The sequence below is a fragment of the Oryza glaberrima genome, chromosome 4, assembly GCF_000147395.1.
Source record: "Oryza glaberrima chromosome 4, OglaRS2, whole genome shotgun sequence".
NCBI lineage: Eukaryota > Viridiplantae > Streptophyta > Magnoliopsida > Poales > Poaceae > Oryza > Oryza glaberrima.
In genome coordinates, this window is record NC_068329.1 from 3,256,718 (window position 1) to 3,282,343 (window position 25,626).

Sequence of the window (25,626 nt, forward strand, 5' to 3'; positions counted from 1 at the left end):
CAAAGCACGCGATTATATTGAGATTAATTAAGCATTAGTCTAAAAAACTTGAAAAATGGATTAATATGATTTTTTTTAAAGCAACTTTCATATAGAAAACTTTTGCAAAAAGTAAACCGTTTAGTAGTTTGAAAAGCATGTGCGCGGAAACAATGAAAGTGAGTTAGGAAAGAGGGGAAAAGAACACAGCCATATATGTAGTTATTATTATAAATCTCAATATTGGAAAAGTCATTTCTATGTTTGGAACATAACAATTTATATACCATGTACTGTCACAATTTTACACCACCTATTATCAAGTTTCTTTTTCACAAATTATGTCCATGGCTAAACGGCAATTTTCTGTTGACATGAAACCCGTGCTTGTTAATTAAGGAGGTTGTAAATCAGTAGATGATAATGCTACCTTGACGGCCAAGGAAGAAAAGGAATTGAGACAACATTTTTTCTCCTCGGTTCAGTCCAGGTAACAGAGATCATTAGGCACCGGTGCCGGATTATTAGGATTATTATATTCCTGCACGCACGATCAGAGTTCAATACTTAGGTATTGGTGGTGTTATCTTAATTTTCTATTGTTGTTTTTACACTAGAAAAAATGCATGCGCGTTGCAACGGGTGAAAGCTATTTTAATTTTATTATTGTTATATGGTTTAGTTAATATGAAATTCACTATAGGAATTCGTTTGGACGTATATATATTTTTTTAGAAAATCATGACCTGCAATTAGGAGTCTTTTCTGTATTTCAAAAATGAACAAACTTAAAAGCCGACTCAAATACAGATATGTATTTCCAAAAGAAAACAGAATTAAAAACCGAATCATTCACGAATGACGTACCAAAGTACTGACAAAAACATCTTTAATTTTTATAATAGTAGAGATTAGCATAGACGCCATATTATTTTATTATTCTTAGAGGTGATTAGCTAGAGTGTTAACGTCAAAATTTGGTAAGCCCTGAGGTCGTCATAGGCCTAGAGTCAGTATCAGCTTCAGAATCCTAGAATTGGCCGACGGGAGTTGTCAAGTCGCCAGCAGTCGGATTCTTGGTAGATTCGATTAAGGAAATTAATTAATTATAAAAAGTTTATTTAGAAGAGACCAATTCAAGGAGAATGCGGCATGACAGTTTATCTATTAATTAGAAAGAGTCTGTTAGTTTCTTTTTATATTTAGAAAAATATGTTTCGTATCTGATAAGAACTTTATGTTTCCTTTTATCTTTAGGAAAGTTTTTTTCCTATCCAAAAAGGATTAGTATCTATCCATGGGTATAAATATGTATACCCGGGGTCATTATAAACTCTCTCTCGATCAATAAAACTACTATCGGCGCATCGCCACCCTATTTTCCGAGGTTTTTACTTATCACTGGTGGAACTTGGCACCTGGCGCGGGGCTGCATCGGCTTTCGATCTCCAGCGAAGGGATAAGTCCTACGTTCCGCCGGCCCCGACAATTGTATCGACTAAATTGGTGTTGTTCAAGGCTACATCTCTTCAACCTCTTGGATTGCTCTGATTCGGTTGATATATTTGCCTACATATTTATCATATATCTTAGTTAATCTAACTTAGCATCTTAATTTGATCAGATTGGCTGAGATACCTTGTAGGGTTTATATCAGTGGATGCAGTGGCGGACGCAGGTTTATAATACAGATGGGGCAGCAGAGATAGCCCTAATTAGGTGATGGCACAACGCACACAAACCATAGTTGTTGGTTCACGGTATTGGCGCAACAGCGCATAGCACGAACATCGAGAAAGTTAACAACGAAGATTGGTAGTCGAACAAACGTATATGACTTATATGTAGAGAGATAAAATAAATGAGAAATGCTGTCAGACAATAAGGGGAACCACTTTTAACGCCATCCTCAACATGAAACCGCCGAGCTCCTAGAAAGATGTTCAAAAGTTAACCGGCTGCATGGTGGCGCTCAGCCGGTTCGTTTCACGACTCGGTGAGCGGGGGATGCCTTTTTTCAAGCTGTTAAAGAAAACTGACAATTTCCAGTGGGGACCCGAAGCATAAAAAGCCTTTGAAGACTTCAAAAAACTTCTCACTACTCCACCAGTCTTAGCTTCACCACATCCGCAAGAGCCGCTGTTGTTATACGTGTCGGCAACTTCCCAGGTTGTAAGCACAGTCCTGGTTGTTGAGCGAGAAGAAGAAGGCCATGTTCAAAAAGTCCAACGACCAATTTATTTCGTTAGCGAGGTTTTGGCCGACTCCAAGACAAGATACCCTCAGGTTCAAAAGCTATTATATGGTGTTTTAATTACCATCAGGAAACTATCTCACTACTTCCAAGGTCACTCGGTCACGGTGGTCACATCGTTTCCACTCGGAGATATACTTCATAACCGCAAAGCGAACGGGCGGATCGCAAAGTGGGCCTTAGAGTTGATGTCTTTGGATATATCCTTCAAGCCGTGAACTTCGATCAAGTCCCAAGCTTTAGCCGACTTCGTTGCCGAGTGGACCGAGTGCCAAGAAGACACGCCTGCAGAGAAGATGGAGTATTGGACTATGCATTTTGACGGGTCAAAAAGGATTTCAGGCACTGGAGTAGGAGTTGTTCTAATCTCCCCGACTGGAGAGAGGCTGAGCTACGTATTGTGGATACATTTTTCTGCATCTCACAACGTGGCAGAATATGAGGCGCTTCTTCACGGACTAAAGATTGCAATCTCTTTGGGGATTCAGCGTTTGATAGTTCGTGGAGATTCTCAGTTGGATGTTAAGCAAGTTATGAAAGAGTGGTCCTGCCTTGATGATAACATGACCGCTTACTGATAGGAGGTACGCAAGTTGGAAGACAAATTCGATGGACTTGAGCTCACCCATGTTCTTCGACACAACAATGAGGCAGCCGACAGATTGGCTAAGTTTGGTTCAAAACGAGAAGCAGCCCCTTCTGATGTGTTTGTTGAACATCTCTACGAGCCAACCGTACCAATAAAGGAAACAATCGATGCCATGGACACTCAAGACGTAAGCATGATTGAAGCCGACTGGAGAGAGCCCCTCATAAGATTTTTGACTAAACAAGAACTTCCTCAAGATAAAGATGAAGCCGAGCGGATTTCCAGGCGCAGCAGACTTTATGTCATTCATGAGACTGAGCTGTATAAGAGAAATCCATCGGGAATCCTGCAACGTTGTGTTTCTTTGGAGGAGGGAAGACAATTGCTAAAGGATATACATTCAGGCATCTGTGGTAATCACGCTGCTGCACGAACCATCGTTGGCAAGGTTTATCGGCAGGGTTTTTTCTGGCCCACAGCTGTGTCTGACGCTGACAAAATTGTGCGAACATGTGAGGGTTGTCAATTTTTTGCCCGACAAACTCATCTATCGGCTCAGGAGCTGCAAACCATCCCGCTGTCTTGGCCATTCGCGGTTTGGGGGCTCGACATGGTTGGCCCATTTAAAAAGGCTGTCGGTGGTTATACTCATCTTTTTGTAGCCGTTGACAAATTTTCCAAGTGGATCAAAGCCAAACCAGTCATTACAATCACGGCAGACAAGGCTAGAGATTTTTTCATCAACATTGTGCACTGGTTTGGGGTACCTAATCGGATCATCACTGATAACGGCACTCAATTCACTGGCGAAGTATTTAAAGACTTTTGTGAAGACTTCGGCATCAAAATTTGTTATGCATCCGTAGCGCACCCCATAAGCAATGGACAAGTCGAACGTGCCAATGGTATGGTACTTCAAGGAATAAAAGCGCGATTTTTCGACCGACTGCATCCCTATGCCGGCAAGTGGGTAGAACAGCTACCATCTGTACTTTGGTCCCTGCGCACCACTCCCAGTCGGGCTACGGGCCAGTCGCCATTTTTCCTGGTCTATGGAGCGGAAGCAATGTTGCCAAGTGAGGTGGAATTTGAATCTTTACAATTTCGTAACTTCAGCGAGGAGCGCTACGGAGAAGACCGAGTAGATGACCTCAACCGACTGGAAGAAGCCCGTGAAGCAGCCTTAATTCAGTCGGCTCGGTATTTGCAAGGGATGCGCCGTTATCACAATCGCAGTGTTCGATCACGAGCTTTTTTAGTCGGCGACCTGGTTCTGAGAAAAATTCATACTACACAGGATCGGCACAAGTTATCTCCCTTGTGGAAAGGACCGTTCATAATTTCCGAAGTCACTCGGCCAGGTTCTTACCGACTCAAGCGTGAAGACAGTACTCATATCGACAACTCTTGGAATATTGAACATCTTCGTCGTTTTTATGCTTAGGCATTACTTTTGTATTTCCCTCTTTGACTGCTAACGTCAAGTTTTTCCTTGAGTTATCAGTCGGGGGCTACTATAATAATAATGGAGTGTGATTTTTATCAATTCAATTTGCTTACTTGATTTATCATTGCCCTGTTTGATTTTTTGGCTTGGTCAATGAGGACTGAAAGTTTTTTAACAACTTTTGCGGGTTTTAGGCTCAATAAGGTTTGACAAAAGCTTTTAAGAAATCAGGAGCTAAGTTTAAAGATCAAGCACATCATAAATTCATCAGTATTGTACAAATTGTGCCTCCATCATCATCATCATCGTTGTTATAATACAACATCAATCGGTATCAGTTTTTTCATCATCAGAGTTATTAGATCCAGTCGGCCAGAGGTCGTTGTCCTAGAATCTCTCAACTACAACAACGGCTATCTTATCAGCAGCTTTTTGCGCATCATTGATGAGGTCGAGAGCGGCTTCTTCGCTTGTCCCGTCTGCAAAGCCATCAACGGCGTCAATGTCAATCTTCGGGTACAAGGACTTGGTCATTGCCAACGCCAAGCTCGCTCCCATACTTCCAGCTTCCTTGATATTCTTAAAATATGTATCCGGAGCATTCTCAGCTTGTCGAAGATTTCGGAAGCATCAAATGCACTCGGACCATTGTTATTGAAGAACATGGCTTGGACAAGTGGTGTAGCGGCATTGGCGACTTCATCTCTGGCTCCTTCAAGCTTCTTGATTTTGTTAACTAAGACATCGAATTGAGTTTGGGATTTGATCTTGCGGTTTACACGAATAAGTCTATATCAATGACTAGGCATGAAGATGAGAGTGGTGTTCTGAAGTATTAGTTACCAGTACCTTCGACATCTTTCAGAGTCGAGTCTCTTTGTTTTGCCAATTCGGCCTTGTCTTTCTCCAGAGCTTGGATCCGTTTTTCCAGTTCAGATATCTTGGCGGCTTGCACTGTATCGCTTCTTGTTGGCTGATATCACAAGGATAGCAGCATAAATAAGTGAGACAGGGATGAGAATTACCTTTTGACGAACCACTCAGCTCAAAGTTGGAATCTTGGAGCTCGGCGATCCGGTCTCTCAGATCATGTTCAGTCTTCCTGGCAAGCTCTTTAGCTTCGTGCAGCTGGTTTCTGGTAGCCTCAAGGGTTCCAAGATGAGGAACTAATTTTTCAAGGGTTGCAGTCTTCGCCTCATTCCTGAGATGGATTCTCTGCATCGCGAGTTTGTCTTTGTTCAAGTAAGGTGATTGACAGGGTGGTTGAAGTTATATATATATATATATATATATATATATATATATATATATATATATATATATATATATATATATATATATATATGAAAACTTACATTTACGAGACGAGTGGCTTGGCCGAGTGCCTTTTTTCAGCAGGCATACTTCCTCGTCTTCCTTTTGCTTCTTTATCACAATTCCCTGTGGTTGCATGTCGTCATCCCACCACTTGACTAAAATGGGTGGGCGAGAATCTTCAGCTGACTGTATCCGGAGGACCTCTTCTTCGTTGCCGATCATCGGGCCTTAGGCATTCATAAATAATGGTGAAACAATTGAAGAAAGTCTGTTGGATCAAAACAGGTTTGAAGGATTTGCTTACCTGTTATGATTTCCGGTCGGGGACGAGCAGGTCCTTGCACCCTAACAGGAGAACTAGTTCCTGGACTAGCACCGGTGTCTATCTTGGGAGGGCTGTTAGCTTGAGCTTCTACTTCTGGGATATTTTTATCTGGCTATGTACCCGACTGGTTTCCAGTCGGGGGATCCTGATTAGCGCCAACTCCAGCTTCGGCCGACTGGTTCCCAGTCGGGGGCTTGTTGCTGGGTTCTACATTGTCGGTTGCCGGTTGATTGTCACTCGGGTGATCTTCTACAGTTGGCCCAGTTTCTTTTGAAGGGCCTCTCCATGTCAGTCGGCTCGGAGTCTTTTCCAGAAGGATCTATGTCAGATGACTTCCTACAAATTTGAGTTATGCCATCAATGCTATTTCAATAGTAGGTAAGCAGCAATACAAGGAAGATGGCCAAATGATTTGTACCTGGAAGATTTTCTGATTTTCAGCATGGGACGACTGGATGTTTTCTTCTTCGGATTAGTTTGCCTTGGTTGTTTTCCAGTCACTTCTTTGTTGCCAGTTTTTTCAGCATCATCGCCCTCATCATCACTCAGAACCAATTTCCTCTTGCGAGAGTCTAACTGCCTAGTTGATTTCGAGGTGTTTGGTTGAGTATCAGACCGAATTTTTGGTCCTCCACTCGCCTGACTAGTTTGCCAGCGGCGTGATCGGCGTTGAGCAATTGGACGATCCGACTTCATCAAGGCGAATTCCTGGGCATGATATTTCGAACTTTCAATTAGCTTAACAGAAGATGAAAGCATGCTTTTGAGGAAGGCTGAAATGTTTGAATACATACCGGTGGAGGAGGATTGAAGGCGTTGTATGGCACCACTGGCAGCAAGTGCGAATAACTGACCACGATAGCGTTTGAGAAGATTTTATACATTCTCTCCTTCATGACCTTAAAATCAAGAGAGTCTGGATCTTCACGGTTGGGGTCATGTTTGCCGTCAAATTCAAAGGCCGTACGAGATCTTTCTTTGATTGGGGCTAGCCGGCTCTTGATAAAATGCTGGGTGATCTGTTCTCCTTGCAGACCTTGCTCCTTTAGTTTCAGCATACGGTCCATCAGGGCAAGCGCTTGAGCAGCTTCTTCTCCCATTGAAAGTGGGTTCCAAGTGTCCTGATAAACTGGAGGAAGACAGGAGTACTCGGGAAGTGTAGGCTCGGGGTTTTGTACATAGAACCAGTTTGCATGCCAGCCCTTGTTCGAGGTTTTGAAGGGCATGGAAAAATATTTCTGGCTCAAGGTTCCCCTAAGTTGGAAACCCCCCCCCCCCAACAACACATGGTTTGCTCTTGTTCGGTTGGGGCTTGAGGAAGAAGATGCGGCGGAATAGGGCAAAATGTGGCCTAACGCCCAAAAAAGCTTCGCAGGCATGTATGAAGTTGGCAATATGGACTATGGAATTCGGGTTTAGGTGATGCAAACTAATCCCATAGAAATCCAAAATCCCCCGGAAGAATCTTGAGGTTGGAAGAGAGAACCCGCCATAGAAGAAATGAGAAAATACCACGACCTCGTATGTGTCAGGGGTTGGGAATGCTTCGCCGCATGCTGGACGCCACCCAATGATCTCCTTTGTCGGAAGAACACCGTGCGCCACTATCTCCTTCAGGTTCTCCTCCGTTACATCGGAGGGCGCCCACTGACTCTCAAAGCTCTCTCTCTTCCGCCATGGATGCGATCTGGATAATATGATTTGGTTCGCTGAATGGCTGGGAATGGATGGGGGATTGATGCGGTGGATGCACGGATGATTTCTATGGAGTTTTGGAAGGTGGATTTGGGAGAATCGGAGAACCCTAGTTCCGCTGGAGTGGTTTTGTACTGTAGCGGGGAATGGGGAAAATGGCGAAAGTCTCGGCGGGGAAGACGGAGCGGGGTTTGGTTTTCTGGTGTTATTAGGGTATCGGGAGTACTAATGGGCCTGGGCTTAAAATAGTACTTCAGCCCAATACTGTTATCAGCGTGGCTAAGTTGTGATCCTTAGGGACTTAGGCATTTTTGTTTCGGCAATTTTTGCTCAGAGCGGTATGGCCCAATGCTGTTAAAATCCTTTTTGACGCAGTTAGATGATTCCTTGGAATTACTACGATGCAAATAAAAAGGTACCCGACAGAAAGGTGTTATACTTCTTTTGTAAGCCTTTTTAGGCTGCAAAGGCTGTTTGAGTTTTGTTGAGATGGTTGGATTTTGAACAGTCATTCTCTCGGCATGTTATATGCTTAATTTGATTATGGCGTGAGTCATAGCCTAGGCTATTTTGACTCATTAATTGTCATCATAACATATTTATACCACATGTGATGGATCTTTGAGAATTTTTACTCAGATTCTTGTCATATGTGCTGATTTATGGACCTTTGGAGTATTTTTTACTCGGGCCTCTTTATATCTTAATTTTTGGTATATTAAAGCTAAAGCAATCGGCTGGATGTTTTATTGAACGATGCATATGCTTAGCTATATGATACTATGCATGATGCGGTTGGAAAGCCACTCGGATGGATGTTATTTGCACTTTGACTATATGTTTAGCTTTTAGCTACTCATATAGTCGGGGGCTACACCTAATTAGGTGCATCTATTCGATGCACCTGATTATTTAATTTTAGCCCTTCACAGTCTTTGATTTTTTTTGAAAGAACCACGGTAGGGGAAGCCCCCACCGTTAAGATTTTATATTAATAAAGGAGAAAAAATTACAACAAATTTAACCACTGTAACAATGTATCTCTCTCAGAATTTTTGACTCTATGAACTAAAAGGACTCTATGAACTAAAAGGGAGAGACCATTCCTAAAGAGAACTCTCCAAGAGGGAACAGAGGGAACAATGTTTTCAAAAATTAAACTATTCCTCTGCTTCCAAATGTTCAAAGCAGCATAAAGCACCTTCTCAACGAAATGGGTAGAGTTATATGAATTTCTGGCCGTGACCAACATTTCACCAAAGCTTAAAGAAAGATTCCAAACCACACCAAATTGCGCCCAACATTGAGTGCTAAAAGGACACTGGAAAAATAAGTGGAGAGTTGTTTCCCTTGATCCTGTTGAACAAAGTACACAGAGCAAGGAAGCATTTTGAGGGGAGCAATGCCTTCTGTCTAACATGTCATAAGTATTTAACCGATCAATTAAGAGTAGCCAACAAACACCTTGACTTTCATAGTATAACTGCTCTTCCAAATCCATTTAATATAAACAGGCACATGGACATGAGAAAAATTCATGGCATAAATTTTCTGTGAGGAAAAGATACCATTGCCCCAAACATATGTCCAGCGATCACTCTCATCATTAAGATGCTCCAAGGTATCTGCAGCTGACATTGCCAAATATTCCTGAAAAGCTTGCTCTGAAAGTGGCAAGGCAAAGAGCTGAGGTAGATCAGAAATAGAGAACATTAGAACTGAGAGATTTGAATTCCTGGCAAAAGAATATATTCTGGGATAAACCAAGGCCCTGACTTTATTGTTCCACAAATCTTCCCAAAACAAACAAGATTTTCCATCTTGCACAGTACAGGCCGAGATGCCTCTAAAAATATCCACAAATTGCAAAACATCCCTCCACCAAAAAGATCCTTTAGGAGTAACAGCATGAGGAGGTTCTGCAGTGTAGTAAGTATTCCAAATCAAACTGATCCAGGGAACAGGATATCTATTATAGAACTTATGCAGATTCTTCAAGAGAAGGGCATTATTTTGCAATCTAAGGTCTATTAAACTCTTCCCCAGAGAATCAAAGACTTCTTACTAGAATTAATATCAGATCCCCTCCACAGGCAATGTCTCCTAGCTCTATCAATACTTTCTATAACTGTCTTTGGAAGTGAAAGAGAGCACATGTAGTAAGTGGGAAGGGAGGAAAGAACTGCATTCACAATGGTCAATCTGTCCCCATAAGATAACAAAGCAGTGGTTGCTGAGAGTCTTCTCTCTACTCTATCAACTAGAGGAGCAAAATCTATAACTCTTGGTCTTGTGGTTCCAAGAGAAAGACCCAGAGAAGTAAAAGGTAACTTACCAATAGAGCAACCAAACAATTTTGAGAGATGATCAACCTTTTCCAAATCTACATTCAGAGGAATCATGCATGACTTACTATAGCATACTTTGCGATGCATCATCCCTAGTCGTAACTAGAATCATAAAGGGTAACCTGTCTTTGATTATAATAAGGGTTTCATTGGGGTTTCAGCTGATGAGTTATCTGGACATTGCACCGGCTTACAAAGATTGCATATAAGTTGGTTTTAGCCGATCACAACAAAGGTTTCATTAATTATCTAACCTTCTAGATTTTATGACATCAGACCTCCAGCCGATGTATACTTTAACCATCGGATCAATGTTTATTCTATTATATCATTATTAGCCGATTGATTTCTACTGGATTATATTATTGTTTATTACATTATCATTAGCCAATTGTCTTTATACCGTTATCTATATTGATAGCTGATTGTTCAAATCTCTATCAACATCGGCTAGAACTACTCCATCGGTTTGTTAGTCGATCAGCTATTTGATCTGTTGTTTACATATCTTGTCAGTTGTAGGATCAAGCTGACTGGCACGCTCGCATCTTATCAATTTTTAGATCTGCACTGAAGCTAAGCAAATCTCTCAGGGCGTCGTTGTTCTCGACTTAGTTTGCGCCAACACAGATCCAACACCATCGGCGGAGCATGGGTTTTTCATCAACAGGGAGTCATTTATTTTTGTCTAGCATTTAGGAACCGAGTTGGTTCTGAGTCCGGTTCGACATGCTTTTTATCTTGGTGTTTCTCCTGCCGAGCTTTGTTCCTGGAAGACCGATGATGGCGATCCCATCTACACAGAGTTGAAGTGTTGCCGATCTTAAGGAGGAGGCGAGATCAGGAGATTAAATCCTGGGTTCGTCACTTGATTCTAGAGGATCTCATCTTCTGTTCGTCTTCGTCAAGCACGGGTGGAGGATTTTTCTAGGGTTTTGGCTTGCAATACTTGTAAGCCAAACCAAGTTATTCTCTGAATTTTTGTTGTTGCTTGATTTTTATATCTGCTGTGAAAGAGGGAAAAATCGGGACGCTCGCTGTCAGGTGCTCATCAAGTATCTTACGTTCATGAAACCATATTCAAATATCTATTTATAACTCTAATAATAGATAATAAGTCTAGGAGGAAATTAGTGTAAAAAAGATTCGATGAGAAAAAGGTTGTGTAATATTACTGGTGAACTAAAATAGTAACATTTAGTTTGTTTGTTATATGTTTGATAATGTAGGACATACATATGGATAACTCCTCATATCCTAATTCATACTTTTAATAGATTTGGATTTGAGCTCGGATAATATCAGATATATAATTCTCTCCAGTAACGTTCCCATGAGCCTCCTGGCCGAGCGGCTAGGAAATACCCATCTTTTTTTCACTCCTATTGCTTTCTAAAGGGCTTATAGGGTAGATAGGTGCTGGTTCTTGACTATGAATTTAGAACTGGCATCTATAAGGGTGCAGCCGTTTTTTATTTTTGTAGGTGCTAAAAAATTGAAAAAAAAATAGTATTTTTGTTAAGCTCCTATACAATCACACTCTTAATCCCACAATTCATATTATTTCTTCAACTCATATTCATATACGTGTCAAGAAATATTCAAACTCAAGTCCTCTCTATTCACACAAAGTCACCTTAACACCAAACCTACAAATAGTTCTTGTCTTAGAAACAAATGATATTATTTTGAGGCTGCTGCTATCCAAACTTATAAACCATATTTAGCACCATAGATAAGCTCAAATGAAAACTTTATCAACTACAAAATTGTAGATCTAATCCTTATCTACAACTTTTATATAGGTTTTGTCTCCATATGATATCGTCTACACCTTGTACTTCCTCCGTATTTTAATGTATGACGCCGCTGACTTTTTGACCATTCGTTTTATTTTAAAATTTTGTGCAAATATGAAAATATTTATGTCATGCGTAAATAACATTTGATGATGAATTAAGTCACAATAAAATAAATGATAATTACATAAATTTTTAAATAAGATGAATGGTCAAACATTGGATAAAAAGTCAACAGCGTCATAAATTATAATATGGAGGTATTAACACATTTTCGGACATCCAAACGACCCTAAATCAAAAAGTCATCAACTACAAGGTTGTTTATCTCATCGAGCTCTACAAATTTGATGTAAAGTTTATCTTCATTTAACTTTACATGAAAAATTTATATAAAAAACAATCATATATTACCTCCACCATGGGTGCGGCCAGATTTCATGGAGGAGACGACTTCAGGTGACATCGGGTAGCGGAAGAAGAAAATGAGCCAAAAATGGCCCAGACAGAAAGGAGGATTTTTATTTAAATAAATGCTGAAATGATGTTTGCATTATAAAAATTACTAATTAAGCTCTGAAAATTTCGAGAAAATTTCAGAGAGTGCAATTAGTCACGGAGAATTTAATAAAATTAAGTCTGGCCATGTTATTTTACTTCGGGTGCCAGTTTTTATTAATAGCCAGCACCCATGTAATGCCCATATATGCCGGATCATAATAAATACCGGTATCTATAGTACCATAGTTATAGATGCCGGTTATGTGATATCCATAAGTAGTTTATTATAAGAACCGACAACTATGACTTTGGAGGACTATTGGTACTGGTTTTTGTTATAAACTGATACCAGTGAGTGATTATATGTAACGGTTCTTAATTTTACACTGAAAAAGATAGAAAAAGCTTTATAGATGCCAGTTTTAAGCAAACCGGCACCTATAAGTTCAGTCTTTATGAGGTGTTTTATAGTAGTGTAATTAAGAGAATGAGGGATGTAAGCTTCCATCTCCATCAAAATATACCATGGCATTCGAAATTCCTAATGCACGCAGATGCGCCGTCAAGCGAAGTCGCACGTGGTTCACATGCGGGGAGTGGGAATCATCATTAGTTATCAGTACTCACGGTACTCCCTCTATCTCATAATAAGCGCAACCATGGGTTTCAGTGTCCACATTTGACCGTCCGTCTTATTTTAAAAAAAATACGTTTAGTATTTTTATTATTATTAGATCATAAAATATAAATAGTACTTTATACATGACTTATTTTTTAAAAGTTTTTTTTAAAAGTTTTTCAAATAAGACGGATAGTCAAACGTTGGATACGGAAACTATAGTTGCACTTAAAATAGGACAGAGGGAGTATTAACTAAGGTAAGATTTCCTTTTTTGGGCAGGAGATTCTAGATTTTTTCCTTTTTTTACTAAACATTTAAAAATCTACTCCCTCCGTCCCAAAATATAAGCATTTTTAGCTATGAATCTGGACAACTGTGTGTCCAGATACATAGCCAAAAGTGGCTATATTTTGGGATGGAGGTAGAATACATGAAATTTAAAACTTTCAAATAAAATTTAGAACTTTCTTAAAAAAAGTCACACCTAATATTTTAAACTTTCAACTCGGAATTTGAAAACTTTCGTCACCTCAAAATATAAAAACTTTGAACTCATAATCTGAAACTAACTCAAATTTTGAAATCTTTTCAACTCAAAATTTGAAAAATGTTAACTTAAATTTTGAAGACTTCCAACTCAAATCTTGAATACTTTCAACTTAATTCTCGAAAACTTTTAACTCAAATTTTAAAAACTTTCAAGCATACCTGCACATTTCCTTGGAACTAGACATGCCTGCACCTTAGGGGATTGAACTTCTCGGTGATGCAGTGAATCAGTTTATCTTGTGGCACTGCAGAGACATAATCCTGACCGCGACCATTCCAGCAGCAGGATCTTCAAGTCCATCCTCATTGCAAGCAAGGACAGCTGCCGCTCCTACACCACCGTCGCCTCCTGGACCACCGTCACCTTCAGATCCGGCGTCACCACCACAGCTTAGGTCACCGCCTCGCCAACCTACACCACCACCGCTTAGGTCACCGCCTCGCCAACCTACACCACCACCCTCCCCTTCTCAACTGCCTGCTCTCCCGGCTCCGCAACCAGTTCAAGCCTCTCCCACCTCCCCAGCTAAACAGCATGCTCCCCCGGCTCCGCCCTCAGTTCAAGCCTCTCCACCTACACCCCAATCTGCTCTGGTAGAACAAGTGCACATACCAGAAGGTACTACATCTGAACCGAAGTCTAATCCTTTGGAACCTCGTCGTATAATTCCAAAGTTGATATCGACATACGAACCCAAAGGAGATTGACAAGGATAAGGAGAAGTTCATGTTTTCAGCTTTCAGGAATTCTGAGAAGAGAAAAGAACTTGCTCATGTCATGTCAGACTCCCAGAAGTCAGTACTAGCGGCCCAAGATGAAGTGCAATCCTGGTTATCTGTCGATGTGCCTGAAACTTATGAGTATGGCAAGCCATTCTTGCCAACTTATCTTATGAACAAACTACCCTGGGAAATGAGGGTAATGCACGAATAGTATATCAAGGCATCTAGGAAGGGTTTCGGTTTCATAAGCGTCGTCGTCCCAGAAGGCGCTTTCATGAGTGGTCCTAATGAGATATTTTTTATCTCTTTCCGAGACATTTACGCCCTCTACAAGCTAGATAAAATGGACGTTAATCTCGTTGCGGCGTTCTGTCTGTAAGTCTGAACTCTTTATTACATGTTACACGTATCATTCCAAACAAAGAAACCAAATCTCATTACTTCTTTGTTCATTGTACATTATGCAATTCCACGAAGCTGATAGAACTGGATCACCGGTTGGATATGTCGATCCAACAATAATATGCAAAACACAACACACCGTAGAGCTGAGAGAGGACTGCGAGCAATTGGTTGGCAAGACCCCTCAAGAAAAGGAAGAATATGTGAAGCAATTGCACAAGAGGAAAAAGCTAGAAGTAGCAACATACTTGGCAATAGCAATGTTGGCGCACGCCGACAAAGATGTCTTAATGGTCCCCTACGCGTTGACGTAAGCTTTATCTTCTTTTTGTTTAATTAATTTATCTTCTTCGGAATTTTCAGTCTCCATTAAGCCTATCTTATATGCAGAGACCATTACATATTATTCCTTGTATATCCAAAAGACCAATTGATCATATCGTTGGACCCCGCACACTATGACAAGGAGACATTTATGGAATTCCTCACTATTTTGAATTTGTAAGTGTTAAACATTTCATTAATATAAATTGTTTAGGTTGATCCCCAGTCTTCTAAGTATTACTGATAAAACAATTGTTTTCTTCAAACAGAGCACGCAAGTACTACCGCAAAAGAGGAGGACCAGTACATATTCCATCCCAGAAGCAGTTATCCGTCAGTACTGGCTGGCCGGTACTATCAAATCTATACCAATACAACTAATTATCGAACAATACATACTAAATTATATCTACTGAGATCGGTCCCTCATAATTATATCGCAGTGTTACAAACAACCACCGGGAACCAACTTGTGCGGTTATTACATGTGCGCGATGCTCAGAGTAAATGGGAGGTACAAAACAACCAGTAACCGAGTAAGTCAACGAACTCTTCTCTACAAAGAAACCCATCTAGCACAAACTTCTCACTTAGTACCATTTTATTTCCCTTTCTGTGCGCAGATCCCCGAAATCCCATATATTGTGCAACGAATCGACGACAGTACTATCTGGAACGTGTGCGCTGACCTATGCCGATTCCTCCGTCGTTATGTCCGCAACGCAAGAGGTCTCTTCTACGACAACCAGAGTGAACTCGCAATGGACGACAAATTTAAACCTCGCAGAGAATGGGAGAAAGAACATATGCAATGACATGTACACTACTTATACATATGATGAAAAAACAGCGGCACTTGTATTATATATTTCGTATATAAATTACAATTTAATTTATGGTTATGTATTAGATGTTTGTTACAATAATAACAGCAACCCGACTATCTCGTATGCTTACAATTCCAAAATACGATAATAAATCCTCAATAATTTAATATTAATTACTAGAGACATCTCACCAAAAGGATAGAATAAATATTATTTTAGCTATTCGGAAATTGAACTTAGCATGCGGTCTACTTAAGACGGCCGCATGCAAAAATAGATCTTCGCATGCGGTCTTGTTAAGTCGACCGCATGGGAAAATAGATCTTCGCATGCGGCTGCTTAAACGGGCCGCATGCGAAGATATATTTTTGCATGCGGCCGTCTTAAGTGACCGCATGCGAAGATCGATCTTCGCATGCGGCTGGGCCGGCCACATGCGCAAATGGCGATCTTTGCAGACCATTTCGCGCATGCGGGCCGGCCGACCGCATGCGAAGATCGTGTTCGCCCGTATGCGAAAACCCGTTATGTAGTAGTGGTAGGTGCTAAATAATTGAAAAAACATATTTTGTATTTTTATTAGGCTCCTATACAATCACACTCTTAATCCCACAAGTCATATTATTGCTTCAACTCATATTCATATACATGTGTCAAGCAATATTCGAACTCTAAGACCTCTCTAGTCACATAAAGTCACCTTAACACCAAACCTACAAACACTTCTTGTCTTAGAAACAAATGATATTCTTTTGAGACTACTGTTATCCAAACTTATAAACCATATTTGGCACCATAGATAAGCTCAAATGAACAGTTTGTCAACTACAAAAATGTAGATCTAATCCATATCTACAACTTTTATATAGGTTTTGTCTCCATATGATATCCTTTAGAAATTTTAAATATATGCTCATGCAAATAGATATGATACCTTGTAACACATTTCTAACATCCAAACGACCCTAAACAAAAAGTCATCAACTACAAAGTTGTTACAAATTTGATGTAAAGTTTATCTTCATTTAACTTTACATGAAAAATTTATATAAAAAACAATCATATATGAGTTGCGTCATCATAGGTGCTGGTTTTTATTAATAGCCGGCACCTATGTAATGCTCATATATGACGGATCAAAATAAAGACTGGTATCTATAGTATCATAGTTATAGGTGCCGGTTATATGATATCCATAAGTACCGGTTTATTATAAGAACCGACAACTATGATTTTAGAGGACTATTGGTACTGGTTTTTGTTATAAACCGTTACCAATGAGTGATTACAAGTACCGGTTCTTAATTTTACACTGAAAAAGATAGAAAAAGCTTCATAGATGCTGGTTTTAAGCAAACCGGCACCTATAAGTTCAGTTTCTATGAGATGTTCTGTAGTAGTGTAATTAAGAGAATGACGGATGCAAGCTTCCTTCTCCAACAAAATATACCATCACATTCGAAAATTCCTAATACGCGCAGACACGCCGTCAAACGAAGTTGCGCGCGGTTCACGTGCGGAGAGTGGGAATCAGGATCTTCATTAGTTATCAGTACTTACGGTATTAATTAAGATAAGATTTCCTTTTATGGCAGGAGATTCGATGTTGTTTCTTTTTTTACTAAACATTTAAAAATCTATACATGAAATTTGAAACTTTCAAATAAAATTTAGAACTTTCTATAAAAAAAAGTCACACCTAATATTTTAAACTTTCAACTCTGAATTTGAAAACTTTCATCACCTCAAAATTTAAAAACTTTCAACTCATAATTTGAAACTAACTCAAATTTTGAAATCTTTTCAACTCAAAATTTGAAAAATGTTAACTCGAAATTTGAACTTTTAACTAAAATTTTGAAGACTTCCAACTCAAAATTTAAACTTCCAACTCAAATCTTGAAAACTTTCAACTTAAATCTCGAAAACTTTTAACTCAAATTTTAAAAACTTTCAAGTCAAGTTATCCTAATATTGGAAACTTTCATCTCATATTACAAAATTTCTCAACTTAATTATTCATTTATTATACTAATTATAAAAACTATAATTAGCATAATTAATGTGATTAGCACTGTCATTAAAGCGCTAATGACGAGCGCCCAACCCCACCCCAAAAAAAGAGAGATTGGCATTGGCATCCTAGCTTCGTTGTTAAAAAAAATACATAATAGAAAATGAAGACATTGCCCATTTCCAAAAGAAAAAAAATGAAAGCAAAAGATAAAGGAAAAAGTCCTCGTGCATTGCAACGGAACCATTACAAACATTAGGTGCATGCAAAAGAACCCGTTACACAACAAAGTATTTTTCTTTGGTCCCTGCTTTATCTTTCACATAACAGTACATGGTACATACAACAATGGATCTCCATTTGCAAGAAAAAACAATAATATTTCACATAACATTATATGATTCAATAATGGAGCTCATTGAAAGAAGAAACATCAATCGTTCACACAAGACTAAACGGAATGCTTAGTTTCAAGCCAGTGTATGTTCGCCATATATAGATTAAACTTCCGTCATGAAATTTAACAGACATTTCAGACATGCAGAAAAACAAAATTCACTTTGTTTGGTACCTACCAAGGATAAAGTAACAACCAGAAAATATAGCCTGGCTGGCAATTCCTTTCTTGCAAGTTGCAACCTACTGAACAAGCACAAAAGTCCTATTTTCAGAGGCATATACCATCCAACCTGCATTATGCAGGCTTTTACCAGCGATGGGACTCTTGATTAGCACGGAATTTCGGTTACTTCCATTTGACCTGTTTACGTACATCATTTCATATCAAAATACAGTATGCGCGGAATCCACATGACTGAATATATGGAACATACCAAATAAGAACATGACAGTAGGTGATAATTTTTTTAGTGAACTGGAACACAATAAAATGGGGGCATTTTTCAACCATATATATTGCAAGTCGAAAGGAGACTACAGGGAAGGGTGTTATCAACATATATACTGAATCTACAAAGAACAACATCTTACTCCCTCCGTCCCAAAAAAAAAGACAAATCCTGGTTTCCGTGTCCAATGTTTGACCGTTCGTCTTATTTGAAAAAATTATAAAAAAATTAAAAAAACAAGTCACGCATAAAATATTAATCATGTTTTATCATCTAACAACAATGAAAATACGAATTATAAAAAAAATTCATATAAGACGGACAGTTAAAGTTAGACACGGAAACCTAGGGTTTGCCTTTTTTTGGAACGGAGGGAGTAAGTGATAGTTTCCGAACATGAGAAATATCATACAGTATTCATCTATTTGAATGCCCGAGTTTTGTGGAGGGGCGATAGTTGGGCGATTTCAGGGTCGGGGCTTCGCTGGCGGAGGCGCCGGATCCTCCTCCTGTCTCCTGGCACTGGCCTCTTCAGTAACAGGATTCGGGCACTGTTTCAAGCCGCCATCCACGCTCTGTGCAGATGCCTCCTGCCCTCATCGGCGCCACCTCCGATGTTGAGTTCGTCTTCCTCGGCGGCTCTTTCTTCTCCCTGTCCAGGGAGATCGAGGGTCTCGTCATCGGCGTCGGCGCCGGAAGCCTGCGCTGTTGTTGCAGGTGATGCCCAAATCGATGGAGGTGATGCACGGCGTCCTTCTCGTCGACATAGTTTATCTGATGTTTTTGAGGATGGGCGTTGTAGCTGATCTCCAAGCAGGTGCGATCAAGAACATGGCTCTGGACTTGATCATCTCTCGACCATGGATAGCACGTCTCTTCTCCCTGCTTCACAACAGTTACTCGGTAGTTGGCTACTAGCTAGCCTTGAAGGTGAGGAGATGAAAACTGCCTCTCAAACAGGAGATTTCGATTCTCTACTATTAGTTGACAACTTTTGGGAGGAAATTGGCTTCCCGACCCCTGCCTCTCGGTGGTGGGATCGAAATAGTTCGGATTCGCATTTTCGTTGGTTGGTACCACAATCTCTACCCAAAAAACCAGTCCAGGGCAAACTCTCGTACGCGGCAATGGCGGCTCGACCCGGCGATGGCTGGGCAACGTCGTGAGGAAACAGCGGCAGGGCAACAGCAGTTCCAGCGTCCACATCTCCCAAGATTTGGAGGCAACAACGCTGGCAAGGAGGGGCTGCTCAAGGGCAGCACCACTCTTTCAGCAAGTTCCATCAGGGAGCCAATCCCGGGCCGCCTCGCATTCGTGATCATGGAGACCAGTCGCGGGCTGCCCTCCAAGCTAGACCGGTACAACCACCCACAGCGCCGGTGCCGACAAACCAAGAACAACAGAGGGAGATACCAACGCAGCAAGTAGAGACAGCTAATTAAAGCAAAGAAACCGAGACCGCCTCATTGTCACAGGTGCAAAACAAGTGGCCATACGGCGCAGGTATGCAAAGCGGGCCTTGATTGCTACATTTGCAACAAGAAGGATTCTCATCTAGCAACGAAGTGTCCGGTGCTCAAGTTGCCGAAACCCACATGCTCGCTTTTTGGTTTCGGTAAAACCTAGTTTGGTTTTCTCCAAATTAGTGACTTTGGAATGAATGTGCAATTACCCTCAACTGCTCCCACGGCATTGGTATCCATTCACGGTGGCGTGCTATCCCGAGAGATAGTTCAGGCCGACCTAGCTCATCGGATAAGGCCGGACTGGAAGTGGGAAGCTATCCCTCATGGTGACAACTCTTTCCTCGTCGCCTTCCCTTCTTTTGAGGAATTAAAGAGGATGGATGACGTTGAATTCTGTCTAAAGAATCACGGGGTTTCAATGACAATAATTGAGTGGAAGACTCCTGATGATGTGATACCGGCATATGAATTGGATGAGGTGTGGATACATGTGTCGGGTGTGCCCGCCCCATGGCATCATTACTTGGCCTTTTGGGCATTAGGTTGTGTCATTCGGGCTACACAGGAGATTGATATGCTCACTTACAGACGCACGTGGGTGATTAGAATGAAGGTGTTCATGCATAGCAGTGTAGTGTTGCCGATCACAACGGATGTTGTCTTTGGAAAGTTGGGATACCCTATCACTTACTTATGCTTTGGAAAATGAGAGTTTTCGTCCGGCTAAGATTATGGAGGTTGATCAGATGGATCATGATGGGGACACACAAGAAGATCAAGATGACTCGTCAAGGGATGGTCACCATGATCAGGTGCATAAGAAGGCAAGGAACTCAGAAAATACAACTCCTCCAAAGGAGCAATCTTCAGATGTTACAGCCATGCAACTGGCCTTAACTCCTCTTGTGAATTGCCAGCCTCTGCCACCTCCTCGGCCTGTGATAGCTGATGAGAAAGAGGTCATGACAGCCAGGTCAACACCAAGAATTATGACACATACCTGCTCTTATAAACCGGACGGCATCCCTTCTGCACCTGAGCAACTTCGCACGCAGACAACGGGGTCGGAACATCTCCCTTTGCTCACCCCTAGGTCAGCTGCAGCAACTAGGACAACTGCTGTCCTTTCTCCGGTGGCACATGAGGAAGTCTTACAGGAAGGGAAAATAAACACTTCTTCGCCTGTACCGCAGTTGACTCGCGCAAGTGGCAGCAAGGCTGGCTCCTCCACACCTCGTCGCCGTAGTATGCGATCCAATGTTGAGAACTTGGATGGCATCGCTAGAGGGGATGACGACTCGCTGCTCAAGGCAATGAAGAGGACAGCAGTGCATAATTTGGATGATAGCTTTGCGGCACGGGAGGTTACGGTACCGACCAATCAGCTGCACTCGGCCTCTCGTATTGCATCATTTCAGCAAGGTACTGCTACTAGGCCTTCTTAGTCCCTACCTTCTTTACCTCATGTTAATGTTGCTTCCAATCTTAAATCTTTAGGAGTTTCTTTGGGTACTTCTAATGTTTCTTTTCTGCTCAATGTCTTGAAACATATTGAGGTAGATAGAACAAAAGTAGCAACCAAGCCTAGAGAAAACAACCAGTCCATTTCTTTTGTGTCGAAGGTGGATCCTTTTATGACAAGTGATGACGAGGGCGACGATATTGATGGCGCCCTACTCACTCACTTAGTCAAGGATATCTCGGAGATTGATATGGAGGATGTAGACCAAAGTAACAAAATTTGTGACTTGTTGGTTTCCACTAGAAAATCTAAATCATCTTCAAAAAGGAAAGAGCGAAAGTCTCATCCCAAAAATCCAAAAACCACTAAAATTGTTTCATCATGAAAGGAATTTTTTGGAATAGCAGAGGTCTTTCAGACTTGGCTAAATTCCGGTATGTGGCAGATATTGTTAGAGAAAAAAAGCTAGATTTTGTTGCATTGCTTGAGACAAGAAAGGGCGAAATGTCGAAGACAAATTTAGATCGCCTCTCTGGAGGTGCTGATTTTGTCTGGCATTGTCTCCCACCTAAAGGAAGATCGGGGGGTATTCTACTTGGGGTTAATGCGGCTGTATTGGATCTATCCTTAATTGTTGAAGGGGAATTTTTCGTTAAATTTCATCTCAACAATAGGGAGGATAACTTTAAATGGATTTTGATGGCAGTGTATGGACCGGCCCAAGATGATTTTAAATCTAGTTTCTTGGCAGAGTTAGTTTGCACGTGCCAGCATAATCATCTCCCCACTCTAATAGGGGGGATTTCAACATTTTGAGAAGTAGTGCGGAAAAAAACAGTGACCGATACAACGCTCACTGGCCTTTTCTCTTCAATGTTGTGATTGATAGCTTTGACTTAAGAGAGATCGCTCTAATGGGCAGGCAATATACTTGGGCAAACTCGCTCCTTATACCGACGTATGAGAAGCTAGATAGGGTTCTTACTTCCACGGAATGGGAATCCAAATACCCTATGGTATCGGTTCATGCACTAGATAGAGGGGTGTCAGATCACACGCCTTTGTTCCTTGACATAGGGGAAACGGCCTTTGCTGGAAACCTTAAGCAGTTCAAGATGGAACTTAGCTAGTTTCTGCGCGACGATTTCCATGATCGTGTTGTCGAAATTTGGAATAAACCATTCAAGGGTCGTAATGCAGTCCAACGATGGAATAACAAAATGAACGCTTTACGCCGACATCTGAGAGGTCGGTCTGCTCATACCAATGGCATCTTTAAACAGAAAAAAGCTCATCTACAACAGACCGTTGACGAACTAGATATCACTGCAGGGGTGCGACTCCTTTCGGATCAAGAAAGAAATCTTCTTGATCAATCGAGGGATAATCTTGCAAGACTACTTCGTGAAGAGGAGATTAGATGGTACCAACGCTCAAAAGTCTCAGACGTTCTCCTTGGAGACAATAATACAAAATATTTTAACTTGATTGCCAATGGCAAACATAGGAAGAAAGAGGATCTTCTTCCTAGATCAGGATGAAGGAAAAATTGAGGGGGTTGAGGCGTTGAAAACATACATTACAATTTTTTACAAGAAACTCTTTGGACCGCTAGAGGAAAACTCGTTTTCACTTGATGAGCACATAACTGAGGATATGGCTCAGGTCACACAAGCAGAAAATGACTTTCTTACTACTCCTTTTTTGGAGAAAGAAATAAAGGAAGCGATCTTTGCAATGGAGCATTATAAAGCTCCTGGACCAGATGGTTTCCCAGTTGAATTTTACCAAAAATTTTGGGAAGTCATTAAGCATGATCTACTGAATTTATTTAATGAATTCCACTCTGGCAGCCTTCCAATTTTTAGTCTAAACTTTGGGGTGATTCTCTTATTCCGAAAGTTGAAGAAGCAAATCAAATCCAACAATATAGACCAATATGCTTGTTAAATGTTAGTTATAAAATATTCACTAAGGTCGCCACAAACCGAATTAGCTCGGTAGCTGACCATTTAATGAATCCAACACAAACAGCTTTCATGCGTGGGCGAAACATCTTAGATGGAGTCGTCATCATACATGAAACAGTTCATGAACTACACAGAAAAAAATTGAATGGTGTGATATTCAAAATTGACTTTGAAAAAGCCTATGACAAGGTCAAATGGCCCTTCTTGTTACAAACTCTACGGAAGAAAGGTTTCTCGCCCAAGTGGATTTCTTGGATCGAATCTTTCATCGTCGGGGGAAGTGTGGCGGTCAAAGTCAATGATGACGTCGGACCTTTTTTCCAGACTAAAAAAGGCCTTCGGCAAGGAGACCCTCTCTCCCCAATCCTATTCAACTTTATTGTTGACATGTTAGTTACCTTGATAAATAGAGCCAAAACACAAGGGCAAGTAGATGGTCTCATTCCGCATTTGATTGATGGGGGACTGTTTATATTACAATATGCGGATGACATAGTTCTTTTTATGAATCATGACCTTGAGAAAGCTCATAATATGAAGTCGGTGCTTCTAGCCTTTGAGCAATTCTCGGGTCTGAAGATCAATTTTCATAAAAGTGAACTATATCGTTTTGGCGAAGCGCTTGAGTATAGAGATCAATATGCCCAACTCTTCGGTTGCCAGGTTGGCAATTTTCCTTTTCGATATCTTGGCATTCCGATCCATTGTAGGAAGTTAAGAAATGTGGAATGGAAAGAAGTGGTCGAAAGATTTGAAAAGAAAGTAAGTAGCTGGAAAGGAAAACTTCTTTCGTTGGGAGGGCGACTTACACTGATTAACTCAGTACTTAGTAGTCTCCTAATGTATATGATGTTGTTCCTTGCAATACCTAGTGGGGTACTTAAAAAACTTGATTACCTCCAATCTAGGTTATATTGGCAAGGGGATGGCCATAAGAAAAAATACCGGCTTGCTAAGTAGGACATCATCTGTCATCCCAAAGATCAAGGGGGGCTGGGAATTCATGACCTCGAGGTAAAGAATATAGCGTTACTTAGCAAGTGGCTATTCAAGTTGCTTACCTAATGTGGCAACAGTTGATACGTAATAAATATTTGGGATCACAACCTTTATCTTAGGCTTATTGGAAAGCAGGAGACTCACATTTTTGGGCTAGTCTTATAAAGGCCAAACAAGAATTTTTTTCGGTTTGGGTCTTTTCGTATTAGGGACGGCTCTCAAATAAGGTTTTGGGAAGATAAGTGGTTGGGTAATGCCTCGTTGAGAGATCAATATCCTTGTCTCTATAACATAGTTAGGCATAAACAATCGACAATATCACAAATCTTTCAAACGAACCCTCCAAGCTTTTCATGGAGACGAGATTTAATTGGAGCAAAATTAGCTGCTTGGCATAATTTATTGCCTCGCATAGCTGATTTGGTGTTGACACAAGAGCAAGATGAATTTCGCTGGAATCTCACCCCCAATGGGGTCTTCTCGGTCAATTCACATTACATAGCTCTTGTTCATACAGGCGTCCCGAATATTAATAGACGTATTTGGAAGATTAAAGTACCGTTAAAAGTAAAAGTTTTCCTTTGGTACTTACATCAGGGAGTAATTCTAACCATGGATAACCTAGCTAAGCGAAATTGGAAAGGTAGTAAAAAAATGTTGCTTTTGTCATAAGGATGAAACCATTCAACATTTGTTTTCCAATTTCATCTATCTTGTTTGGTATGGTCCGTTATTCATATGGCCTCTAACTTTCAACCTCCTCAAAATGTTACTCATATGTTTGGGCATTGGCTTTCATGTGTTCCTAAAGAAATGAGAAATCTGCTTTTGATGGGTGCAACAGCTCTTTGTTGGTCCATTTGGCTAAACAGAAACGGGGTTAATTTTGATAACAAGTTAGTGTCTTCTCCTCTACAGGTTATTACTCTAGTTACCCGGTGGCTATGTACCTGGGCTATCCTCCACAAACCAGGATTGCAGGATACTATTGCGGTGGTATCTCGACGTTTAGACCAGGTGGCACGGGATGTTTTTACCCAGGAGCATGGGTGGCGATCTAGTCTACGAATTGATAGTCACTAATATCTATGTTTCATGATGGGGGTTTAGTTTTGTCCTTTTATTGGTTGTGTGCATTTTATGCAGAGGCCAGGAGTGGGCTCAGT

General features: G+C 40.8%; 1 protein-coding gene across 1 annotated transcript; it reads left to right on the top strand.

The window, feature by feature from the left end:
* The first annotated feature begins 20,610 nt into the window (after nt 1–20,610).
* Nucleotides 20,611–25,521, top strand: LOC127771672 (uncharacterized). The gene is made up of 2 exons (XM_052297597.1): nt 20,611–21,451; nt 25,379–25,521. The coding sequence occupies exons 1-2, from the start codon at nt 20,683–20,685 to the stop codon at nt 25,519–25,521; spliced, it is 912 nt and encodes a 303-aa protein (XP_052153557.1). The 5' UTR covers nt 20,611–20,682.
* Nucleotides 25,522–25,626: the final 105 nt, after the last annotated feature.